This window comes from Sardina pilchardus, chromosome 17 (genome assembly GCF_963854185.1).
Source record: "Sardina pilchardus chromosome 17, fSarPil1.1, whole genome shotgun sequence".
NCBI classification, from domain to species: domain Eukaryota; kingdom Metazoa; phylum Chordata; class Actinopteri; order Clupeiformes; family Clupeidae; genus Sardina; species Sardina pilchardus.
Window position 1 is genome coordinate 27,803,659 of NC_085010.1, and position 22,571 is coordinate 27,826,229.

Here is a 22,571-nt window from a genome sequence, read left to right on the forward strand (position 1 = left end):
GATAGTTAGTGTCCTCTCTGAGGTTTACTCATCTGGATAGTTTGAGTCTTCCCTATTGAACTATACTCATCTGGATAGTTACTGTCCTCCCTACAATATACAGTATTCATCTGAGCTATACTAATCTGGATAGTTTGAGTCCTCCCTATTGAGCTATACTCATCTGGATAGTTTGAGTCCTCCCTATTGAGCTATACTCATCTGGATAGTTTGTGTCCTCCCTACAGTATATTCATCTGAGATATACTCAACTGTGAGTAGCTGCTGTGTCTGAAGGTGCCCCATGCACATGACATATACGTCTACATCTCTTACTACAGAGCGCACATCAAGCAGACATGCAAGTTCAGATTGAGCTACGAGCACCAGGGCTGTGAGTGGAGGCTAAACACAGGCAAACACAGTTTATCCTCATCTGACATTTCCAACTTGCAACTTTTGCAACTTTTAACATTCAGAAAATCAAACTGTAATTATCCACATTCACAACGTGTGCACTCATCAACATTCTAGGAACCATTTAATTTAAATAACCCCTGGTATTGTTATAAACTTTGTACAATAGCCTCAACCATCATCAAACATTTTAAAAACCCACCTCACCACCTCATCGAGGTCTTAGGATTCATAGTGTACCCACCTCATGTACCCACCTCTTATACCCCCACTATTTCCCTGCTGAGCACCTACCTGTCAGGAGTCCCAGAGCCGTCCATAAGGCGAGGAGCAGCACACCTGTACGCTCACCTGTGCACATGGTCTCTCATAAACACACCTGCTCACGGGCGATTACAAGAGTGCATCTCAGCTTTTGAATGTGCCTTTTTATTAAATGCAACCCACTCACACACATACACACACACACACACACACTCACACACACAGACACGCACTCACAGACACACACACACATACAAAAACAAACACTCTCTCACATATTTTCTTTGTCACTTCCAAAGAATAGTAACAATGCTATTCTACTGTTTGAAAAAATGGGGTCACTTGATTAAAATTTGCCATTACAATGTCAGATCACAGTTCCTCTTCTTCAATTACAGTGTCGTATAACCACTAAGGCCGCTACAGCTCCCCATCTGTACACACACACACACCTCTTGGCAATGTGTCTGGATAATGGGTCCTAAAAGATTATTATCTGTTTAGATAGCCTAAATGGCACCCTGACGTATATTCCAGTAAACGTCCTATCGCCCTTTACAACTTCATACTTTACTGTACAGTATTCAGATGGCATCCCAAAGGACTGGCAATGAGTTCCCTTTTGTGTAGCTGACTATAGACCTCTGAAGTTCCCGGAATGTGTTTCTGATCCCCAGAAGACTCACACAGGCTCACAGGGCCATGCCAGCAAGAGACATGCAGATGTATTTTATTGAGCATGGAAGACAAAGAGCACACTATTGGGGGAAAACATAATGGGTCATTCTCCAATTTAGGGTACATTTCATGTCAGCAAAAAAAAAAAAACTGCTCGTTTACATGTATATGTGTGTGTGTACATATATTTAGTTTAATACATCTCTATAAATCTTTATCTGTTACTGTTGGATGTACACTAGATGTTCACACATAGTTTAAACTACAATTGTACTGTGTAGATCAACCTTCCTCCAAACCATCTCCTCCAAGAGGCCTCACTGGAAAACATACTAGCTTTACTGTGACGTTTTTGGTCATATCAAATCAAACCCAACTAGTTAGATTGCTAAGCAAAACTCCACAATACCTCTGTAAATCTCTCAAGAATATCTGAATATCAGACTCATCTGTCCGATTATGGCTAAAACCGTAGGTGCTATCATGAGTGCCAAAAGCCCCCTTTCAGGAGTCAATATGGAAATACTTGTCTTGCAGTCAAGATATATTGTTGGATAATATGCAAATTAGAGTATATAGTATAGAGGGTGCATTGTATAGAGGCTGCATTAACCATACTGTATGTTATTTGCACACCTGTGAACTAGATCCAATTTGTTGGCCGTATCACACTGGAATATTATTTTAGCAAACTCGTTGTGAAGTTTAAACGAACTCTCACATTGCATCCAAGCTGACATTCAGAACATAGTAACATCGTGGCACATATGACGGTGGTGGATTTTTAGCTAGTTGGATGACATATAGGCCAAGTAAAATGGGTCCTAAAAGATTATTATCTGTTTAGATCCTGGATGATTTCAGGGAGAAAGCTGCTGCTACAAAATAAGGGCAACACTCACTCACTGACACAGCCTAAATGGCACCCTGACGTATATTCCAGTAAACGTCCTATCGCCCTTTACAACTTCATACTTCATTGTACAGTATTCATATGGCATCCCAAAGGGCTGGCAGTGGGTTCCCTTTTGTGTAGCTGACTATAGACCTCTGAAGTTCGCCTACACAAAGGATCCAAAAGCTGCCATCTTTGCCCATATAAGGAGATCCGGAAGTTAATTGAAGCTAACTGCCTATGGCAAGTTGCATTGTAAGCTAGCTTTGGGGTAGCAAAGATCAAAGTGTGCCATCTTCACCTGCCGAAGATCACAGTATCCACTAGACGGCAGTGGACAAAACTGTGTAGTGAAAAACGTCTGCATTTCCAGTGGCATCATCCCCGCGAGAGTTAAACAGGTGCGATAATTGAAAATCCTCATGTTATTTTCCCATAGAAAAAATCTCAAGATACCGGTTCTCCTTATTTGGGCAAAGATGGTAGCTTTTTTTTGTAGGCGAACTTCAGAGATCTATGCCCTTGTAGTTCCCACACCAGGGAATGTGTTTCTGATCCCCAGAAGACTCACACAGGCTCACAGGGCCATGCCAGCAAGAGACACACGCAGACATATTTTATTGAGCATGGAAGACAAAGAGCACTATTGGGGGAAAACATAATGGGTCATTCTCTAATTTAGGGTACATTTCATGTCAGCAAAGCAAAGCAAAAGAGCGTTGTCCTTTCTCAGTGGAACATTTGTGTCTCAATCTAGTATATCAAATCAGCATTACAAATATGTTATCTGCAGAGCTTAAAGGGACACTTCACCGATTAGCGTTAAGCTTTGTATCTTTAGAAAACCAGTCATGTTTTTGACTGGTCGTGCATCATTCCCTCAGTTTGCCTTGAGATGGGAGAAATACGGATTTCAATGAAACCCATGAATAGGACTCCCTGCTTTCAATGATGTAAAATTATGATTTTTACATCATTGAAAGCAAGAAGTCCAACATTGAAATACGTATTTCTACCATCTCAAGGCAAACTGAGGGAATGATGCACGACCATTCAAAAACATGATTGGTTTTCTAAAGATACAAAGCTTAATGCTAATCGGTGAAGTGTCCCTTTAAACATGAACTGTTTTTACATTTTTTAAATTAAAAACATGGTTTTACTTTAGAGTAGTATACCTAAAGGAAGGAGTGCAAGACTGCAACAATAGTAACTTATGATTAAAATGTATTACACAGCACTTCATAATGCTACAGAATACTCCTCCATTCACTTCAATGGGCCTTCCCAACATATCCTGTTCAAGTTACCTTGGCCTTTGGAATCACTCACATCATCACATTATATACTGTACTTATAATGTCCTTAAAGGTTGCTTCCTTTTTTTTAAGTTAAGGTCATGGGGATAGGACACAGCAACCACTGTCCACAGGTGAGCTGTTAACAGAAAGCACACACACACACACACAGTACCCACACAGGTGACCTGTTTACAGAAAGCACACAGTACCCACACAGATGACCTGTTTACAGAAAGCACACACACACAGTACCCACACAGATGACCTGTTTACAACATTACTCACACAGGTGAACACTTACACACACAAACACACACACACCAAGATGTAGATCTTATCTCATGTTCTGCTGATATTAACAGGAAGAGAGGCAAATGTCAGAGGGTGTGAATGTCAGAACATTCCAGAAATTCCATGACCCTGCTTGTAATTCTTGCACTAAGACCATTAAAATGATAGTAAACATGAATGTGTTGTTCCCATTATTTCCCTTTCAACAGATACATGTTAAACTTAAACTGGAGTTTAGGCCTCTCTCCATGAACCTAAAGAGGAGAGGGGTGAGGAGGAACAGTAGAACAGCAGGGGGCAGCAAACCAAATGGCAACTGAAAACACTGACGTACCACAGGGCCAGTGGCACAGCGACACAAAGGCTCAAATCAAAGATCGTATAGTTACTAAGATGAATCATAAAGAGGGTTTTCAATAGAATGAAATGGTGCCCACTTCCGCCTCCTAAATGGGCGTGATGAGTGACGAGATCATCGGTTTAGACCAGTGTAGAAGCAGCAGAAGCAGTGTGCCGTTGATAACAGGTGGCCTGCGCAATTAGCGGAGACAGGTCAGGTCAGGAGGGACAGGTCGTGAACAAAGTTATTTTTCTATGTATTTATCTCGCTGGAAAATACGATTTCAATGTGGGAATGTTAGAAAGACGTGTGCCTTGTAGAATATGGGTTCGTTACTTGCATTGCTGGGAATGGTCATAATCCGAGATAAGGTTTATTTCTCCCGTTTGCCTCCTAAATGGGAGTGGCACTACGTCACAGGGAAACCGGAATTGACCCTCATATGAGTCGCCTCGCTTTATAAACCGTCTCAGGCAGTGGCACAGTGACACAAAGGCTCAAATGTCTGTTCCAAGGTATGCACAGGCAGTGGCAGTGACACAAAGGGTGCCTCTCAATTGGGCTTATACATCCTCTCTCGCTCCTCGATCCTCACTGATCTACATAAAGAATGATGGGGCGGCAACAATGGGATAGTCTATCCAGTGTTAGTTATAGATCAGTGGGAACGCCCCTCAAGGATCGAGCATCGAGGATTGAGGAGGCAAGTTGAGAAGCACCTAAAGGGTCAAATGTCTGTTCTCAGTGGCACCTGCAGGTCCTGTGTGCTGAGTGTCAGGTGTGCTGGAACCAGTCGAGCGAGAGAGTGAGTCAGTCAAGATGGCCAAGTGCCATTAGGACACCAAGAGAAGGCGTTGGACTGGAGGGTCAGGAGGCTTTGGCTCTTTACTGGGGGCACATAAAGGACAGAAGAATGTCAATTTCGTTTTTGATGACCACGGGGGGAGGATGGATGTTATCTCTGCTGTAGTGGCAGGCGGTCATCTGCCACACGTCCAGGATGTAGACTTCCACGTCACGGAACGCTTCTCGTAAGATTCGGTCCAGCTGCATGGAAAACCAGTCACTGCCGAAGATATCCTGCCAAACACACACACAAACACACACACACTCAGTATACAGTGATCGAGGCTCTTCAAGAGATCCTGTCCATATATATGTGTGTGTGTGTGTGTGTGTGTGTCTCAGCTAATGTGTATGAGAGTGAGGATCAGAGATGAGGAGAAAATTAATTAGGTGAATTAAAAAGGTGAAGCAAAACATCCATTCATGTAAATGTAGCTAGTAGCTTTGGTGTATTTTAGACTGGGTTTGCATTACCGTACGTCACACCTGCCTCTAAAAGTGAACCTGCAGGAGAGAGATCCTTTGTTTAACGGTAGAATCCATGACTGACATGAGAGGTGGACATTCCAGCTAGCTAGAAGCTTCCTGTTCTGACAACTCCAGTTTGTCCATCATTCTGGACTTGACGTCATTGTTGTGTGTGGCATTGCGAGTGATACAAAGGACACTGGTTTTGCAGTTTAAACCTTCAAATGTCAATGTACACTTAGACTCGGCGCAGTAATATCCCTACTCCAAAGTGAAACTGTGGTGATAAACTGAGTGATGATATTACTGCGCTGAGTCGAAGTGCTCCCAAGTGTTATTTCGCCACACGACATAGTTATCCCTCTTACCCGCTTAGAAATGCACCACGTTTTATTTTGTCTCACCACACTTGGTCGTGTGACTACTCATGTTACTGTATTTTATTAGGGAAAACATGGAGATGTTTGGTCGTTTTTAAATTCATCTCTGGATCCTAAAGAATGAACTGGGCTAGCTAAGTGCTATCAAAGTAGCGCCACGTGCCAGAGCCAGTGAGGGCACGCATTGAAATGCGAGAGGTATGTATCAACTTGTCTTAGTTAAGGGAATAACGTTGTTTAACGGTGTTCCTTTAAAAACCAATAGTGACCTCGCTCCCACACCAAACAGGAACGGGCAAAATAGGCGACAGCTGTAGCCCATATGATTATTTGTTATTTCATTTCTTATACATTATTAGTCGGTTATTCTATGTGACAGAACAGCTCTCTATCTGTTAGGGATGTCACACATGAAATAATGCTGCAGAAACGCGAAAAAATTACTTGATATGAGTAGGCTATCGTATATAAGTTCCTGTTGATATGTAGTGCACGATGGAAATAATTTGAAGGAATCTAGTAGCAGTCTTGTAAATAGTGACCCACAGTCTTTGCAGAATCCTAATCTGAGACTGGCCTGTGACTAGAAACTCAATGAATTGCCTTTAGATGTGAGAGGGTCTGAGATTGTAGTCTTTCAAAAATCTTTCAAAAGTCTGTCAATGTAAGGTAGGCTTTAGCTGTGCGTCTGGAATGCTGGTAATCCTCACTCCCCGGCACCTCAAGATTGCTGCTGGCATGACAGCTAGCAGCCTGGGCTTTTAGCTTGATTGTTAGCACGTTCGACTTCTGAGTTCTCGGGTTCGAGTCCGGCCATGTGCAGGGCTGAACAGCACTGGTTCAATGCAGGTTACACCCCGAGTAGCTTTGGGGAAAACGGACGTATGTAAGTCAACAAAATGAATAAGTAAGCCTTGACTGTCACATCCAACAATTTCTTTTATTCTGTTCTCTTTGTCATGTAGCTAACACAGGCCGAACCCATTCCACAATTCCAACTCAAGCTTCTGGCATGGCAGCAATTTTGTTTGGCTATCAGTGTACAATGGGAGCACAGCACTTGCATCCAACTGAAACATGTAGACAAAACAGTGTAGTGTAAGTGACGAGCAAAGACAGCCTGAAAAATATTCACCTTGTAGCCCGTGTTGGCTGTCTTGATGACGACCTTGGTCCCTGGCGCCCGTCTCAACAGTGCCACGACCGCACGGCGAATCAGAAACACGTTATAGGCGAAGAAGGTGAGCGGGTAGTTGGTGAAGTGTGCCCACATGTTGAAGACGATGACCGCGTGCGGCCCACCGACCATGTCGTCGATCTCGTTGCTCACGTAGTGAAGCGCCGACATTGAGGTCTTTGTGGTACGCAGGGGCAATCCGTGGGATCTCCAGTGCAGGTCGATGTTGTTCTGCGTGTCCACGGCCAATAAGGGCCCCGCTTGGGCAGAGGTGTGGAGGTTCATGCGCTTCAGAGCTGAGAGGGAAAACAGGCCAAATCAATTTCATTTGTTGCATAGAACAAAGCTAAGTACAATGTAGCGAAATGCCTAGTGTTCTGGCATAAATAATTGTTCAGTGTGTCAAAGGAACCCTGCAAATTCTTCCCCTTCCATATTGTTCTATCTATATGCATTCATTGAGGAGGAATACATTATAATCATGACTATAAATACAGCGTCAAGCAGCAACGAGGGGTCCATCAGTCCAGTAGGCAAGAGTTGCCATGGCAACTCAATGCTATTACATCAGACGTATGGCTGTAAGCAGTCACAGCAAGTTTCAGTGACTTCCTGTTTGGCGGTTTCGCTGCCAATTTCCATTGACTTAAAGCAACACTAAAGTACTTTTCCTCTATAACACGCACGCTATTTGTTTATTCAGCAAATAACGATGTCTACAGACAAGGTAGAGTATGTTGCATGATTTTTAAATGACGAGAAATCACGAGAGAGTATGCTACTATTGACCCCTTCACGGTTCACGTCACAGAAAAGGTGTGCGCATGTCGTGGTCAGAAAGCGTTCCATCTGATTAAATTGTGTGTGTACGAATTAACGAATTGACTAAAATGTCAAGGTAACGTCAACAAAAAAGCTGAAAAGCTTTTACAAATTTTCCCTGGCAGTGACTTGAACCCCGTTTTGTTTTGAACTCTTTGTGACACCCTTGATTGTAAGCAAAACTTGAATTAAAATAAAATAAAAGCATAAAAATATGTGTCTCACTGGGGACAGTTTGGATGAGGAAGTCAAACCACTGCCTGCTAGTTGAGTCTCCCATAATGTAGATGTGCTTGTCCTTCAGACACTTGGCTGTGTCGATCGCTGTGAAATGACGGGCACCACACACAAATGACGTCCAGACGTCCATCAGGTAAAATCCTGCTGGTAACGGCGTGGGCAGTCCAGGTTTACATGCCTCCCTCACAGTCACTCCTGAGGGTGAGATAGTATGAGGAGGTATGATGAAGGGATTTAGAAAATTGATTTATTCTATTTTGGAGATAAAAGTTCTAAAATGATGCATCAGTTAATTTATTTCAGTCAAATCACCACATCATACTGAGTAAAGTATTTCCCAGAGAGGATATGAAAGCGAAAATGTGAGTTTTTACAGTGTGTGTGTGTGTGTGTGTGTGTGTGTGTGTGTGTGTGTCCAGGTGACACTGCACATGTTGGAGTAACATTGCAGAAAGATTGATAGAAAATGTAAAACGTCACCAAAAATTGCATTCAAGGTGCTGACTAAAATAAATGTAAGAAAGAAAATGTAAAACATTACCAATAGTTGCATTGGAGGCGCTGACTATAATAGAAAATGTAAGATAGAAAATGTAAAACGTCACCAAAAATTGCATTGGAGGCGCTGACTAAAATAGAAAATGTAAGATAGAAAATGTAAACGTTACCAATAGTTGCAATGGAGGGGTTGACTCTAAGCAGGCGTGCATCACCCTTCAGCCACCGGTCCACATATTTACTGATGAAACATAAAGCAGATAAAGTAGCATCTGATAAACACTCTTCCTGTAGCTGAAGTAGCATCTGAGAAACACTCATCCTGTAGCTGATGTAGCATCTGAGAAACACTCATCCTGTAGCTGATGTAGCATCTGATAAACACTCTTCCTGTTGCAGACGTCTCACAGCACCACGATCATACTGTACGCTCCATAGGCCTACTGTGCCCAGGAAACGGGGGCATTGTGCAAACCAGACTTTTGGGTGGGCACTAGGCTGAGCTATATTTTAAAAAAAACCTTCTCGAGATCAAAACCACACCTCAAACATAAATAATATATATATACAGTACCCTCCAGAATTATTGGCACCCTTGGTAAAAGTTGACTAAAAATAGGTCTAAAAAATAATCTTTAGGTGATTTATTGTACTCCCGCAATGAAAACAATGAGGAAAAATACACCCTGCAAGGGAAGCAAATTTATTCTGAGAAAAAGGAAAATCTCATAAAGAAATAAATGTTTTTAATAAAAACACGTCACTCACAATTATTGGCACCCCTACTTATAATACCTTCTTAAACCTCCCTTTGTCAATAAAACGGCATGTAATATTCTTCTCTGACACCCCATAAAGATTGAGAATACAAAGTAAGGGATTTAAGACCATTCATCTTTACAAAACCTCCCCAGATCGTCCAGATTGCTAGGTCCACACTTGTGCATTCTTCTCGTTGACTCATTCCACTGTTTTTCTATGGAGTTTAGATCAGGGGACTGCTATGGCAATGTCTGAAGCTTGATTTTGTGTTCAGTAAACCATATTTGTTTTGATCTGTGCATTTGTTTTGGTTCATTGACCTGATGAATGATCCAATCATGACCAACTTTTAGGGCCTTGGCAGAGATTGTTTGATTTCCTTTGAAAATGTTCAGGTTTTTCTTGGTGTTCATGATGCCATGCACCTTAATTAGGTTCCCAATGCCTTTGGGAATTAAAACAGCCCCACAATAGCACAGCCCCTCCACCATAATTCTGATTAGGCATGGGGTTCTTTTTAGCATAGTCATTCTTCTATGTAAGCCAAAGACACCTTAAGTGTTTTCAGCAAAAGAGCATCATTTTATTTTCATCTGACAATAGACCACACTCCCAGACATGTCATGGTACCATTCAGTAACTCCTGCCATTTACATTGTTCATTAAATGACTCTACTGGCTTTAACCTGACATGCTGTCTAAATAATCTATTAGCAGTGAGGTCACTTTTGAAGATTTTTTGGGGGGACTTGGTGACCCCAAGATGATAGCTTTGTCTCTAACTCTCAACAGTGGTTCTTATGGATTTTTTGCCTATCATACCATCCTCCATACTGTGCGTGGGAGCAAAATAGCCATGGGTCTTTGTCCAAGCATGTTTGCCACATTTCCAGATGATTAGAACCTTTTAGTCATCATTTTAACTGGACATATAGGCATTTTCAACAAAATACCTAGTTTCCATAGACATTCTCTTACTTACAAATGTCAACACAATTTCTTTTTATTTCAATTGAGTGTATTCTCTTGTCTCTCCAATGTTGAAAAATGACTAGAGGATTTAGCCTCTGAGTGACTTCATTTTCATACCATAGTGAAAAAGAACGTCATGAACTACTTCTGAAAGTTCACAGACACTCTGATTTACTTTAAAACGTTGCATTTACATAGGAAAATGCTCTTGTTAAATGTTGTACATAATATGTTTCAGGGGTGCCAATAATTGTGAGCAAGCTGTTTTTGTTAAAAATATTTATTTCTTTATGAGATTTTCCTTTTTCTCAGAATAAATTTGCTTGCCTTGCAGGGTATATTTTTCCTCATTGTTTTCATTGTGGGAGTACAATAAATCACCTAAAGATAATTTTTTATACCTAATTTTAGTCAACTTTTCCCAAGGGTGCCAATAATTCTGGAGGGTACTGTATATATAAGATATTCTTCCTAGCCTGGGTGTTCCCATCCTGCCTTGCGCGGTGATTTCTTTCACGCTGCTAAGGCAGTCTGGACACTATAACACCCACATTTTCGCCTGGTGTTGGTAACCAATCACAGAACATCCGAGAAGTTTCCGTTGCCTTCTTGCGTCTACATTCGACGCCAAAGGATTTACACTGATGTCAATGGCAGCCCTTCGCGTTGCATATGAACGAGCGGGGGCACCTTCGGTTTCCGATATTGACGCCAGGGGGCTTGGCATGCGTCCTCGTTCGACGAGTTGGGTGTAAGACCGTGTTGGATGAGCTATGCACATTTGATAGACATCCGTGGCACCCAATGAACGGATCTGGGCATTTTTTCAAATACGAGAAAATGAACGTCTGTTTTCCAGACCACGTCTCATTTGAGAAGTGGTAGGCGTTAGCCAGGCTATATTCTTCCAGGATTATGTGACATAATTTTTACAACAAAATAACTATTTTCAAGAACAAAACCGGCCTTGTCCTTCTCCGTCCCTTCCCAAAGCCTTGCCTGTTTCATTCTGGCTCATGAAGTGATATTATACTGTAATTGTTAATTGATTGATTGTCCAATGAGTGCTCCCAATTATGGGGATTCTTCTCAGGTGTGTGTCATGTGACCATGCCATGTGATGTTCTATTTAAGCCACACCTGCACCAATAAACAATTGATTTGTGTGTTCCTACAACCTGTGTCCGAGCATGTTTATTCTCTAGCCGGTATCTAGTCAAGCTCTGTTTAACAGGTTATGGGCCCAGATGCGTTGACGTTTGTGCAGATACGGCGTGAGTAGTCACTTATAGAAAGTTTGGAGTGCCAGCACAATGAGTGAACGGGCAAGTTCACGTTGGTCTCGTCTTGTGTTTGACGGAGACGAAAAGCACTATGAACTGTGGGAGACAAAGTTTTTGGGCCATCTGCGGTTGCAGAAATTGAAGGACACAATTTTGAAGGGGCCCGCCGATGATGCGGATGAAGACGCGCTGGCTGAGGATGTCACAAAGAATGCTGAAGCATATGCTGAACTCATTCAATTCCTCGATGACAAAAGTCTGTCCCTGGTCATGCGAGAGGCTGCAGATGATGGGCGTGAAGCATTAAAGATCTTGCGGGACTACTATGCTGGCAAGGGTAAGCCCCGCATTGTGAGTCTCTACACAGAACTGACGTCCCTGCAAAAGTTGAGCAGTGAGAGTGTGACTGACTATGTCATACGTGCAGAGACCTCAATCACAGCACTGAGGAATGCTGGAGAGGCCTTGAGTGATGGACTATTAGTTGCTATGGTTTTAAAGGGGCTGCCAGAATAATTTAAGCCTTTTTCCATTTTTGTCACTCAAAGCGATGAGACTCTCTCTTTTGCCGACTTCAAGACAAAATTGCGGAGTTATGAGAACACTGAAGGTATGCGCACAGCTGGGGCCGAAGACAACGTCATGGGGGCCCGGGCGCATCCAAGGAAGATCAGTGCTCCACCAGGCGCAAGGGTGTGGGGCACTGAGAGTGGGGACATTGAGTGTTTCCGTTGTGGCCAGAGAGGACACAAGGCAAGACAGTGTCAGCGTGGTCAACAGTGGTCCAGCCAGGGCAAGAGTATCATACGGCGAGGAGGACGGAAACAGCAGCGGCAAGACAACGCACGTGGGGTGTACGAGGAGACGGACAACACCTTCGCCTTCTTGGTGACCAGTGATCGTCAGCCAGGGAGCGGTGTCTCCAGAAAGGGGCTGATGGTGGACACCGGTGCGACATCGCACATAATCACCGACCTGGCCAAGTTCAAGAGCTTCGACGATCGATTCCAGGCCGAGACGCACTGTGTGGAGCTTGCCGATGGCACAAGGTGCAAGGGGGTCGCAGAGCGCAGAGGAGAAGCAGAGGTGTGGCTGGTCGACAGCAGGGGACGGCACCTCAGTGCCACACTGAAGCAGGCGCTGTACATCCCCTCCTATCCCCAAGACATCTTCTCTGTCAGAGCTGCAACTTCCAGTGGGGCAACAGTGATCTTCAAGGAGGGTGAGGATGTCCTGCAGTACAAAGACGGTACACGTTTTCTTATTCATGAAGATAACAGACTGTTCTATTTGCCTACTGTGCCAGTGAAGAAAGACTGTGATCAATTTATGAGTTGTCATGATATTCAGACGTGGCATGAGATTTTGGGACATTGCAATTTTAATGATGTTCAGAAGTTAGAGAGTGTGGTGGATGGTATGTCAATCAAGGGTAAAGCACCCAAGTCTATGCAATGTGAAGTGTGTGTCCAAGGTAAATTCAATCAGAGCAGGAACAGGAAGCCTGATGTGAGGGCCAAGTCCGCTTTAGAGTTAGTACACACTGACTTGGCAGGCCCCATCGACCCGGTATCCAGAGAAGGGTATAGATATGCACTTTCCTTTACCGATGACCTCTCAAGTGCAGTGTTTGTGTACTTTCTGAAGCACAAAAGCGATACAGTGGTAGCCACAGAGAGGTTCCTAGCTGACATGGCCCCATATGGGAATGTTACATCCATCAGATCTGATAATGGTACTGAGTTTACTGGACAGGATTATCAAGCACTACTTCGTAAGCACAGAATTAGACACGAGACATCCGCACCATACTCCCCACACCAGAACGGCACTGCTGAGCGCAACTGGAGAACCCTTTTTGATATATGCTCTTGGAAAGCCAGTTACCCAAGGAGCTATGGCCCTATGCAGTCCAGACAGCAGCAGTGGTGAGGAATAGGTGTTTCAACAACCGCACTAGACAGACACCGTACTTTATGCTGACAGGAAGGAGACCCGATATGTCCAGGATGCAGACGTTTGGTACTGTGTGTTATGCCTATAGGCAGGACAGGAAGAAACTAGACTCAAAGTCTGACAAAGGCATCTTTGTTGGGTATGATAAGAACAGCCCAGCTTATATGGTCTACTACCCTGACAGCAGAAAGGTGATGAAACACAGACTGGTGAGGTTTATGTCCAATGTTGAGGGACAGAAGACTGATGACGTGTCTGATGACGATGATGGTGTGCAGTGTAGCACAACCAAACCTGACCCTGACCAACCCAAGCAGTGTGACATCCCTGAAGCTAAGCTAGACCCAAGTCAGATAAGTTTACAGACAGAAGAGGTCAAGGCAGAATCACTTTCTCCAGATACCCTGAGTAGAGAGAGGAGATACCCTGGTAGAGAGAGAAGGAGGCCAGATTTCTATGGGGTGGAGAGTGATCAGGCGCAGATCAGCATAGATTATTGCTACAAGATGGTTTCTAATGTACCTAAAACTTTCAGAGAAGCTGTGACTTCATCCAACTCAAGAGAGTGGGTAGATGCAATGGGTGAGGAAATGAAATCATTGAGGGATAACAATACATTTACACTGACCACTCTACCTGAGGGCAAGAAAGCAGTGGGGGGTAGATGGGTGTATGCTATCAAAACCAATGCTGATGGATCTGACAAGTTTAAGGCCCGCTATGTCGCCAAGGGATATAGTCAGGAGATGGGGGTAGATTACGGAGAAACTTTTTCTCCTACTGCTAACCTTACCAGTGTGAGAGTGTTAATGCAGAAGGCTGTTCAGCAGGATCTGATCCTCCATCAGATGGATGTTAAAACTGCCTACCTACATGCACCGATTGATTATGACATTTACATGGAACAGCCAGAGGGGTATGAGGTAAAATCTCAGGCAAATGTGAAAATGGTGTGCAAACTGGAGAAATCATTGTATGGACTAAAGCAATCAGGTCGAAACTGGAACAAAATGTTACATGACTATCTGTGTGAAAACAATTTTGTACAAAATCCAGCTGATCATTGTGTTTACAAGAGAGAAACAGAACATGAGAAAGAGATCATATTGATATGGGTTGATGACCTGGTTATTGCTGCCAGTGATGAGAGAGCTTTAAATGCCGTCAAAGAGATGCTTACTGAAAAATTCCAGATGAAAGATTTAGGCAGACTGAAGAATTTTCTAGGTATCACTTTTGACCAGTGTGATGGGAGTGTGACTATGTCACAGCAGAGTTATGTTGGTAAACTGCTGGAAAGATTTGACATGCAAGACTGTAAACCCAGGTCAATACCTTGTGAACCAAAGTTAAATTATACTGAATGTGATGAAAAGATGAGTGACCCCAGGAAATACAGAGAGGCAGTGGGTAGCCTAATCTACTTAACCTCATGCACTAGACCTGGGGCCTATTGCACAAAACTAGGATAAGGGATTAACCCGGGATATCTTGGTTATCCTGGCTCAATTTATCCGTGATCCAGTTGCACAAAAGCGGGATAGGGGGCAGCAGGATATGTTATGGTATAAGTTACCATGGCGATTTATTCTGTGGAGCTAGCCTGCTCCTGACCAGGCTCACAGCCAAGATAAGTTGATTCTAATGGTAATTACATCATCTGATTGGTTCAGCTAGCTGTCATTCAAATGAGACCTCCACGTGATTTTTTTTAAAGAGCTGTAGATTCCATTTATATATTATTTGCAACACGCATTTACTCGCAAAACACAGCAGAATGTCTGCCTAATACCATATGGATGTCATTTAAATTATGGTGGCCTTATAATTAATAACATAGCCTACTCGTTGTTTGCTTCTTTTTTGACAGATGTTTGATGAATAGGCTGCTGTAGTAGTTGATTGGAAGTGGAGGGGACATTTTTCGAAGGTGTTTTGAACTAATTCGGCTTTTAAGACAAATTAAGATACTTTGTGCATCTTTGCGGTGGCAAAGCGCTTCCTAATGACGTTGCGTGCCGAGACAAGGAAGCTCTCACACACGTGGGTGCATACGTAACTTTGCATTCAGTTGATCTGCCACACCTACTCCCGCTATGTAACAGAAATAATCATGATCCCCCATCCAAAAAAGTAAAACTTTACCTCGTTGTTAGTCTATATCAAAAGCGGTTGTTTACTTTGTGTGCAAGACGCTATTTTCCGCGTCTTTTTTATTCCAACCGCGAGTTATTTGGGGGAGAACGCGAACGCGCACATACACCGAATAACTTACACCTGGCTTGATGAATCCGTGTCTGCTAATCCTGGATTGGTCTTTGTGCAACCAATTCAGCCGGTATGCTCTTGTTTAGGATTCAGTGATCGCGGCTCAGTAACTTATCCCGGATGTCTTAATTCTGCTTTTGTGCAACGGGCCCCTGATCTGAGTTATGTAGTAAATTGTCACAATATTTCAGTGAACCAACAGAAGAACAATGGACAACTGTAAAGCATGTACTGAAATATTTGAAAGGCACAAATGACAAGATGCTCTGTTACAGGAAATGTGGTGAAGGGTTAAAGTTGGTGGCTTATAGTGATGCAGATTGGGCGGGTGACTCAAGTGACCGACGTAGTACATCTGGTTACTGTGTTAGCCTATGTCAGAATGGTCCTCTGATTTCCTGGAAGACTAAAAAGCAGCCAACTGTAGCATTGTCAACATGTGAGGCTGAGTACATAGCATTGGCTGCCACTACACAAGAATGTTTGTACTTGACTCAACTGCTTGAACATCTTGATGATTATCGGTATGGTGTACCTATGGTCTATGAAGACAACCAAGGTGCAATTGCATTGTCAAAGAATCCTGTTAGTAAACAGAGATGTAAGCATATTGATATCAAATACCATTTTGTGAGATCAACTGTAAACAATGGTGATGTGTTTTTGGAATATTGCCCAACAGATCAGATGGTTGCTGACCTAATGACTAAACCAGCTACAAAAGTGAAGCTACTTACCTTTTCCTCGTTCTTGTTTGGGTTATAGCCAATCTAAGATGCAATGCAGTTTGTTTCCATGTAGTGTTTTGTTTTGTCTTTGTAATTGAATGTGAATGATGGTGAATAATGTGTGAGCAAGTGGGGGTGTTAATTGATTGATTGTCCAATGAGTGCTCCCAATTATGGGGATTCTTCTCAGGTGTGTGTCATGTGACCATGCCATGTGATGTTCTATTTAAGCCACACCTGCACCAATAAACAATTGATTTGTGTGTTCCTACAACCTGTGTCCGAGCATGTTTATTCTCTAGCCGGTATCTAGTCAAGCTCTGTTTAACAGTAATGATAGGAGGTCACTTTAAACTACAGTACATTGTTAGTCATTCATCCAAAAATAGCCTACAGCCTGAAATATTTTGCAGTGTAGGCCAAAACCCCTCAGGCAAATGTGAGGGTTTTTTTTCTGTTTACCCGAAGGCTATGTTAAAGGAACACTAAAGAGTTTTTGTACCTTAATTAAATTAGCTTCCCAAAATCATTTCAGTGGTTCCTCAACATGTGACATGGGGAACGGCAGTTCTGCATTTGCTTTGCAGCTAGCAGCCTGGCATAATTTCATACATTGGATGGCTATACAAATATAGGTTATTATAAATACATATCTCAATAAATAGGTGCCCAACTCCTGTCACCTGGCTGCTCACCTGTTCATTACTGCCTTCTCGGGGGCTGTCATGCGATTCCTGTAGCCGCCCGCAGAGTGGTCCACCAGGGCGTCACAGGGCAGACTGCGGGGTTTGCGGCACTGCCAGGTCAGCCTCGTGCGGGCATCCTGGTACTCACAGCAGCAGTTCCTCTGGGTCGACAGCACTAGTCCGTCCCATTTCACGTTGCACTCCACACTCTCCACCACTCGGGCACCCTGGGGGTTCTTGCCCACGAAGAAGCCGTAGAAGTAGATGCGGTCGGGGTCCGTGTTCTGGTGCTGTTTGAGGACCAACACGGCCTCGCTGGAGTGAATCATACGGACCGCCACCGACGCCTCGCCCGCCCAGGGCAGAGTGAAGCGGGCCAAGTAGGTGCCGTTCTGGTGGTCCAGTACCTCTCCAAACACACTGGCCTACCATCCAGGGAGATGAGGAAACATTCAGCTAACACTCACTAAATAGACTGACTAGACTTATCGTAAAGATAAATATTGTTTTTAGTAATAACGAAAAATAAAATAACCTTTAGTTTGTCTGAATAAACCTTTGCCTGGAAGAAATCCCCTCCATAACGTTTCGGTGCACCGGTGAAGTCCTTGGCAACAATGGTGACGTGGAGTTCATCTCCCACATGGTAAGTGTCCTTGAAGTCATTAATGATGAAGGTGGAGATGTCAGGGCTGGTGCTCATGGTTGCTGTGGTGACCTGGTGGTCCGGTCCACCCCAGTGGAGTGTCCTCTGTATCCGGTCCCACTCCTCGGCACCCAGGCCTGGGTCGTTCATGGCGGGGGCTGGAGAGGCCTCTGGGCTTCTGAGCGTTTGTGTGTTGATAGCGATTCTGTAGGATTGATTCCTCGGCTGCCGCTGGAGAGGCCTGGGAAGAGGCTTGGCACCTTTCCAGTCATCATGAATGTACAACCACAGCACCTGAACAATGATACACAAAAACACACACCTTACATCTTACAGAAGTAAACCTCTAAACATAGGCCTAGTCATCCCTCCCCCCCTTTGTCCTAGAGCAGGGCTGGGTTCCCCGAAAGCATTGGAAGCCTAAGATGGTCATAACGTCTCTCCTACAAAAGTCTTGCCATGGGCGCAATAATATCACGCATCACCTGAAAATAGTCCCCATAGGCAACAAGCACTAGTAGTGTGTGAAATCACTGCGCCCATGGTACGTTTGCAACTTTCCTTGATTAGTACGCCAGAGTGAGAGTGCCGAACTATTTGCCTGACGAGCCAGACCCACATCAAGATGTAGGGTCTGGGAACTCATCGTAGTCAGGGCTCAATCGGAGGGGTGGGATAAATAGTTGTCTTTCAAATTCCCTCTCCGCAATAGGATAACGCTAAACGAATCATCTTCTTGTTTTCAAGTGGCAGGATGCGTAACCTTCCCTCTCCACACAATAGGATAACCCTAAACGAATCATCTTCTTGTTTTCAAATGGCAGGATGCGTTACCGTCGCAACTTCTGGTCGCATGTCAGTCACCAACACGGTCTCACACCCAACTAGTCGAACGAGGACGCATAGGTGCCCCCATTGATATGCGACGCGAAGGGCTGCCATAGACATCAATGTAAATCCTTGGCCGTCAAATGAAGACACAAGCAACACAGTCACCATTATGTTAAGCCCGCCCACCGACTTTATACACGCTGTGATTGGCCCGCTTGATTTTCCAGTTCTCAGCTCCTAAGCTCTATGGATCGTGCCTAGACTGCCCCACCAGCCAAATTACATTTGCTGCCACTATAGGGGCGTCTAGATTTCTAGGCTACCAAACTATCCCTTTAAAGGTGTAATTGGGGTAACCTGTTTAATGTCACATTGGAAATGAAATTCTATGAGTAAACGACAAGCAGTTTAAATTGGTGTCTGAGATGTGATTATGTGAAACTATAATACTTAACCGTATGTAGGATTTTGGCCAAAACGAGTACTGCAATTACTTTCAAAATACTGTAGAGCGGTGAATCGCCTCCCCCTCCCCTCTGATTCACGGTTGCCAGCAGCTGCAGCAAGAACGTAGGCTGCTAGCTTTCAATGGCAAGTGCTGTTTTCCTCAGCATAAAAACAGAGAAACGAACTCTGATAATGCATTGCTAACGTTAGCAATGACTACTAGCTGCTTTTATTTCCCAAACAATTCCTTAGCCTATACCTTTTCAATTCAATGACCCACCTCCTCCATTTGGCCAACATACTTTGCACGAACTTGCATAATTTGTTCAACTGTCATGAATAGGCTATTTAAAATGTCCATTTACAGTAGCCTACAAGTAAGTTAGCCAAACTAATGAATCTTTACCTGTCCAGGAGCAAATTAACAACACTGACGTCTGTCTTCAAATTCTTCTCCGTTTTCAGCCGTCTCAATCTCCTAAATCCTTGTTTTATTTAGACGTATTTCGGATTCATAACAAGGTCTTTTAGGTTCCATAACGTTAGACATTTTTTATCCAACAGCTTTTTATCCATTGTAGCTGCAGCTGTCTATGGTGGTAACTAGCATAGCTGGCAACCCGGATGGCGAAATACTACTGACTTCGTGATTCGTAGATAAGTGTAGGGCGGCGCATCAAACCAAAAAACAACATAACAACATCAACATCAGTTGAGGGCTGCAACTTCACTTTTAAATGAAAATATCTTGGCCGGACTACTGTTGTCAGTGATATAAGTATTCGAAATTAGCATGATTTCTAAATGTCTAGTGACATATCAGGGCCATTTGTGATTAATTGAAATACATTTCCTACATACAGTTCCTTTAACAGTTAAATATTACACTAAATATTACAACATAAAATAACAGTATGTTGCTCCATATGTAAAATTAAATATAGAAGGAAAGATGCTTCTGTATTTCTATTCAGTTTATTTTATCTCTGTCTGATATGCTAAAGGTGCAGCCTATGTTTCTTTTTGTAATAATTTACAATGGTGCTTTGCATTGGATGGGGTTTGTATAACAGAGTCTGATTGCATTTTGTGTTTTAGTTTTCCCTACTAAACTGTTTTGACTCAGTCCCTTCACCGTCTCACCACCGTTATATTTTCTTAATGTCATTGTACATCCTGGTGAATATAGCACAAATTGTTCTATGAATTTGTTTTACGTGAATGAACTCTGATAAAGTCAAGAAATAACCGTCCGGCCCTGCTCTCCCAGTCCCACCGTGTTGACATACAAGAAACATTTGCTTGTCTGCAAACACAACGTGATATCAGTTCTGTCATGTGATGAAGTCTCTTTCATCTTCCACAACTTTGTGTCCTCATGTTCTAATAGAGGTGAGTGTTAAAATGCTCAAACCGGTAACACTTTACCTGACGGGTTCATTCATAACACATTTATAACAGCTGTCATGAACTGCACATTAAGCATTCATGACTGATTCATGAAACATGACTCAACATTCATACCAACACTTTCATGAATGTGGAAGACAAAACGACAAAAACTTGTCAAAATAAACGTCCAACAATCTAGTAATCCATATACAGGGTATTTTGAATCCTCTCCAGCATTTATAAACATCTCATGAATATTTTATGAAGTCTACTTCAAATGTCACTTTACTACACGAGTTGTGAAGTATTCATCATAATGGGAAGTGAACTACTGACCATCTATGGACCTCTGAATGGTTGGACATTTCTGTTTTAGCCTATCTATATATAGCCAACAGTCATTGGTGTAGACAGTTATGCATTCTTCAGAGGTTACTATCATAAAATAGACAAACAAAAAAAAATATTCTTCTGGACTTCCCCGTTGACTAAGATGTGACATGATCAGGTTGGCTAAAACAAAAAAGACAGCAATGCTGCTTTGCGATTGTTGGACTTTTATTTTTGTATCTTATGCTTCATGTGCAGTTCATGACAGCTGTTATGAATGTGTTATGAACGAACCCGTCAAGTAAAGTGTTACCAAATAGCCTCATAATTTTAGGGGAATCATTTGGCTTACAATGTAACAATCAAATATCAACCTACCAAGAAAAACAGCAGCCCGAGTGACAAAATCACAAAACTCTTGATCTGTGCATGCGCCATTGCTAAAACAATAAAGGCAAGTCAGTAGTCTTCATGGAAGTTAGTCTTTGACGTTAAAAATTGAGAAAACAAATGCTTTATGATCTGAATAAGATGATTGTGTTTCACACATGATAAATCACTTGTCTTTAAATGGATTTAGTTTGATGCTATATTAAAAACCTTAAATTAAAAATAAATAAATAAATAAATAAAACTATACTCACGCCTGGAAAGTTTGATCAGCAAGTTTTCAGTTGCCCTTGCAGGAAAAGTCAGTCCACCACCGAAAGTAATATTAGATGTCAAAGTTATATTAGATGTCAAAGTTAGATTAGGTTCCCTTTTAACATAACTGACTGTCACTGGAGGTGAGTATGGAAATACAACCTGTACACACTGAGCAACTAAGCCCTGCCCTTGTGCTCCAGTGTAGTCAGGGCCTGCTGGGTTGGTTGGTGCGAGTGGTGAATGGTGAGAGAGGCCAATTCCAGCTGCCTTGTCATTGCTGATAATTGATGACTGACTCCTTTTTGAGATAAAAACGTGTTTTTTTTTTTAAGTTAATCATGAAGGCAACAATGACGTGACCAGAGGAGATTTTGGAGTTATCCGGTTCCCACTACTTACCATTTATAAACTCCGAGCATGCGTGGTGGTGTCCACCATAGAGGACACCGAGGTCATGTCATCGGTATTTCTTTCTTAAGATTCCATTGCAATTTGATAAGTACTAGCTGGCGAGACAATTAGCATTGCGTCAACGCACCGCCAGGTGTCAGGTAGCCTATAGTTGCAGTCACATAGCCCTATGTACAACAGAGGACACCAATGTTTTTTTCTTTGACTTCCTCGTTACCTCCGCCAAGGAGTTTATGTTTTCATAGGGGACAGGTGTATGTCTGTCTGTTTGTTTGTTTGTTTGTCTGTCTGTCTGTCTGTTTGTTAGCAAGATAACTCAAAAAGTAATGGATGGAATTCGATGACATTTTCAGGGAAGAAACGATTAATTGGGAGTGATCCGTAACACCGTCGGGATTCCATTAAATAAATAATAAATGGTGCACATTTATTAATAATAATAATAATAATAATAATAATAATAATACATTTTATTTCAAAGCGCCTTTCAAAACACTCAAGGACACTGTACAACATTTAAACAGGAGAAGCAGCAGTGAAACAATAAGCCAAGGCATACACACACACACAAACTAAAATAAAAAAGAAAAATATGTGCATATAAATCAATCAATC

The 22,571-nt window shown here is 42.7% G+C and overlaps 2 protein-coding genes across 6 annotated transcripts in view; both read right to left on the reverse strand.

Moving 5' to 3' along the window:
* The window catches only part of LOC134062036 (mucin-19-like), a 22,182-nt gene extending 21,425 nt beyond the window's left edge, over positions 1–757 (reverse strand). Inside the window, 1 exon segment of the mRNA XM_062517908.1 lies at positions 691–757. Within this exon segment, the coding sequence (XP_062373892.1) occupies positions 691–757 (67 nt within the window).
* Positions 758–3,344: 2,587 nt separating this feature from the next.
* On the reverse strand, positions 3,345–21,675 carry LOC134062128 (NXPE family member 3-like). Of its 5 annotated transcripts, XR_009935412.1 has the most exons (10): positions 21,542–21,675; positions 21,276–21,337; positions 17,787–18,191; positions 17,261–17,676; positions 8,767–8,837; positions 8,640–8,663; positions 8,084–8,293; positions 6,995–7,332; positions 6,580–6,724; positions 5,126–5,245 (listed from the first exon to the last, which is right to left on the reverse strand). XR_009935412.1 is itself a non-coding variant. In XM_062518031.1 (9 exons), the coding sequence occupies exons 2-9, from the start codon at positions 21,333–21,335 to the stop codon at positions 5,051–5,053; spliced, it is 1,719 nt and encodes a 572-aa protein (XP_062374015.1). In that variant the 5' UTR covers positions 21,336–21,337; positions 21,542–21,675; the 3' UTR covers positions 3,345–5,050. The 5 variants fall into 5 exon arrangements, 4 of the variants coding, with proteins under 4 accessions (XP_062374015.1, XP_062374017.1, XP_062374016.1 ...); XM_062518031.1 differs by lacking the exon at positions 6,580–6,724 and having other exon boundaries at positions 3,345–5,245; XM_062518034.1 differs by lacking the exon at positions 5,126–5,245 and having other exon boundaries at positions 5,477–6,724.
* Positions 21,676–22,571: the final 896 nt, after the last annotated feature.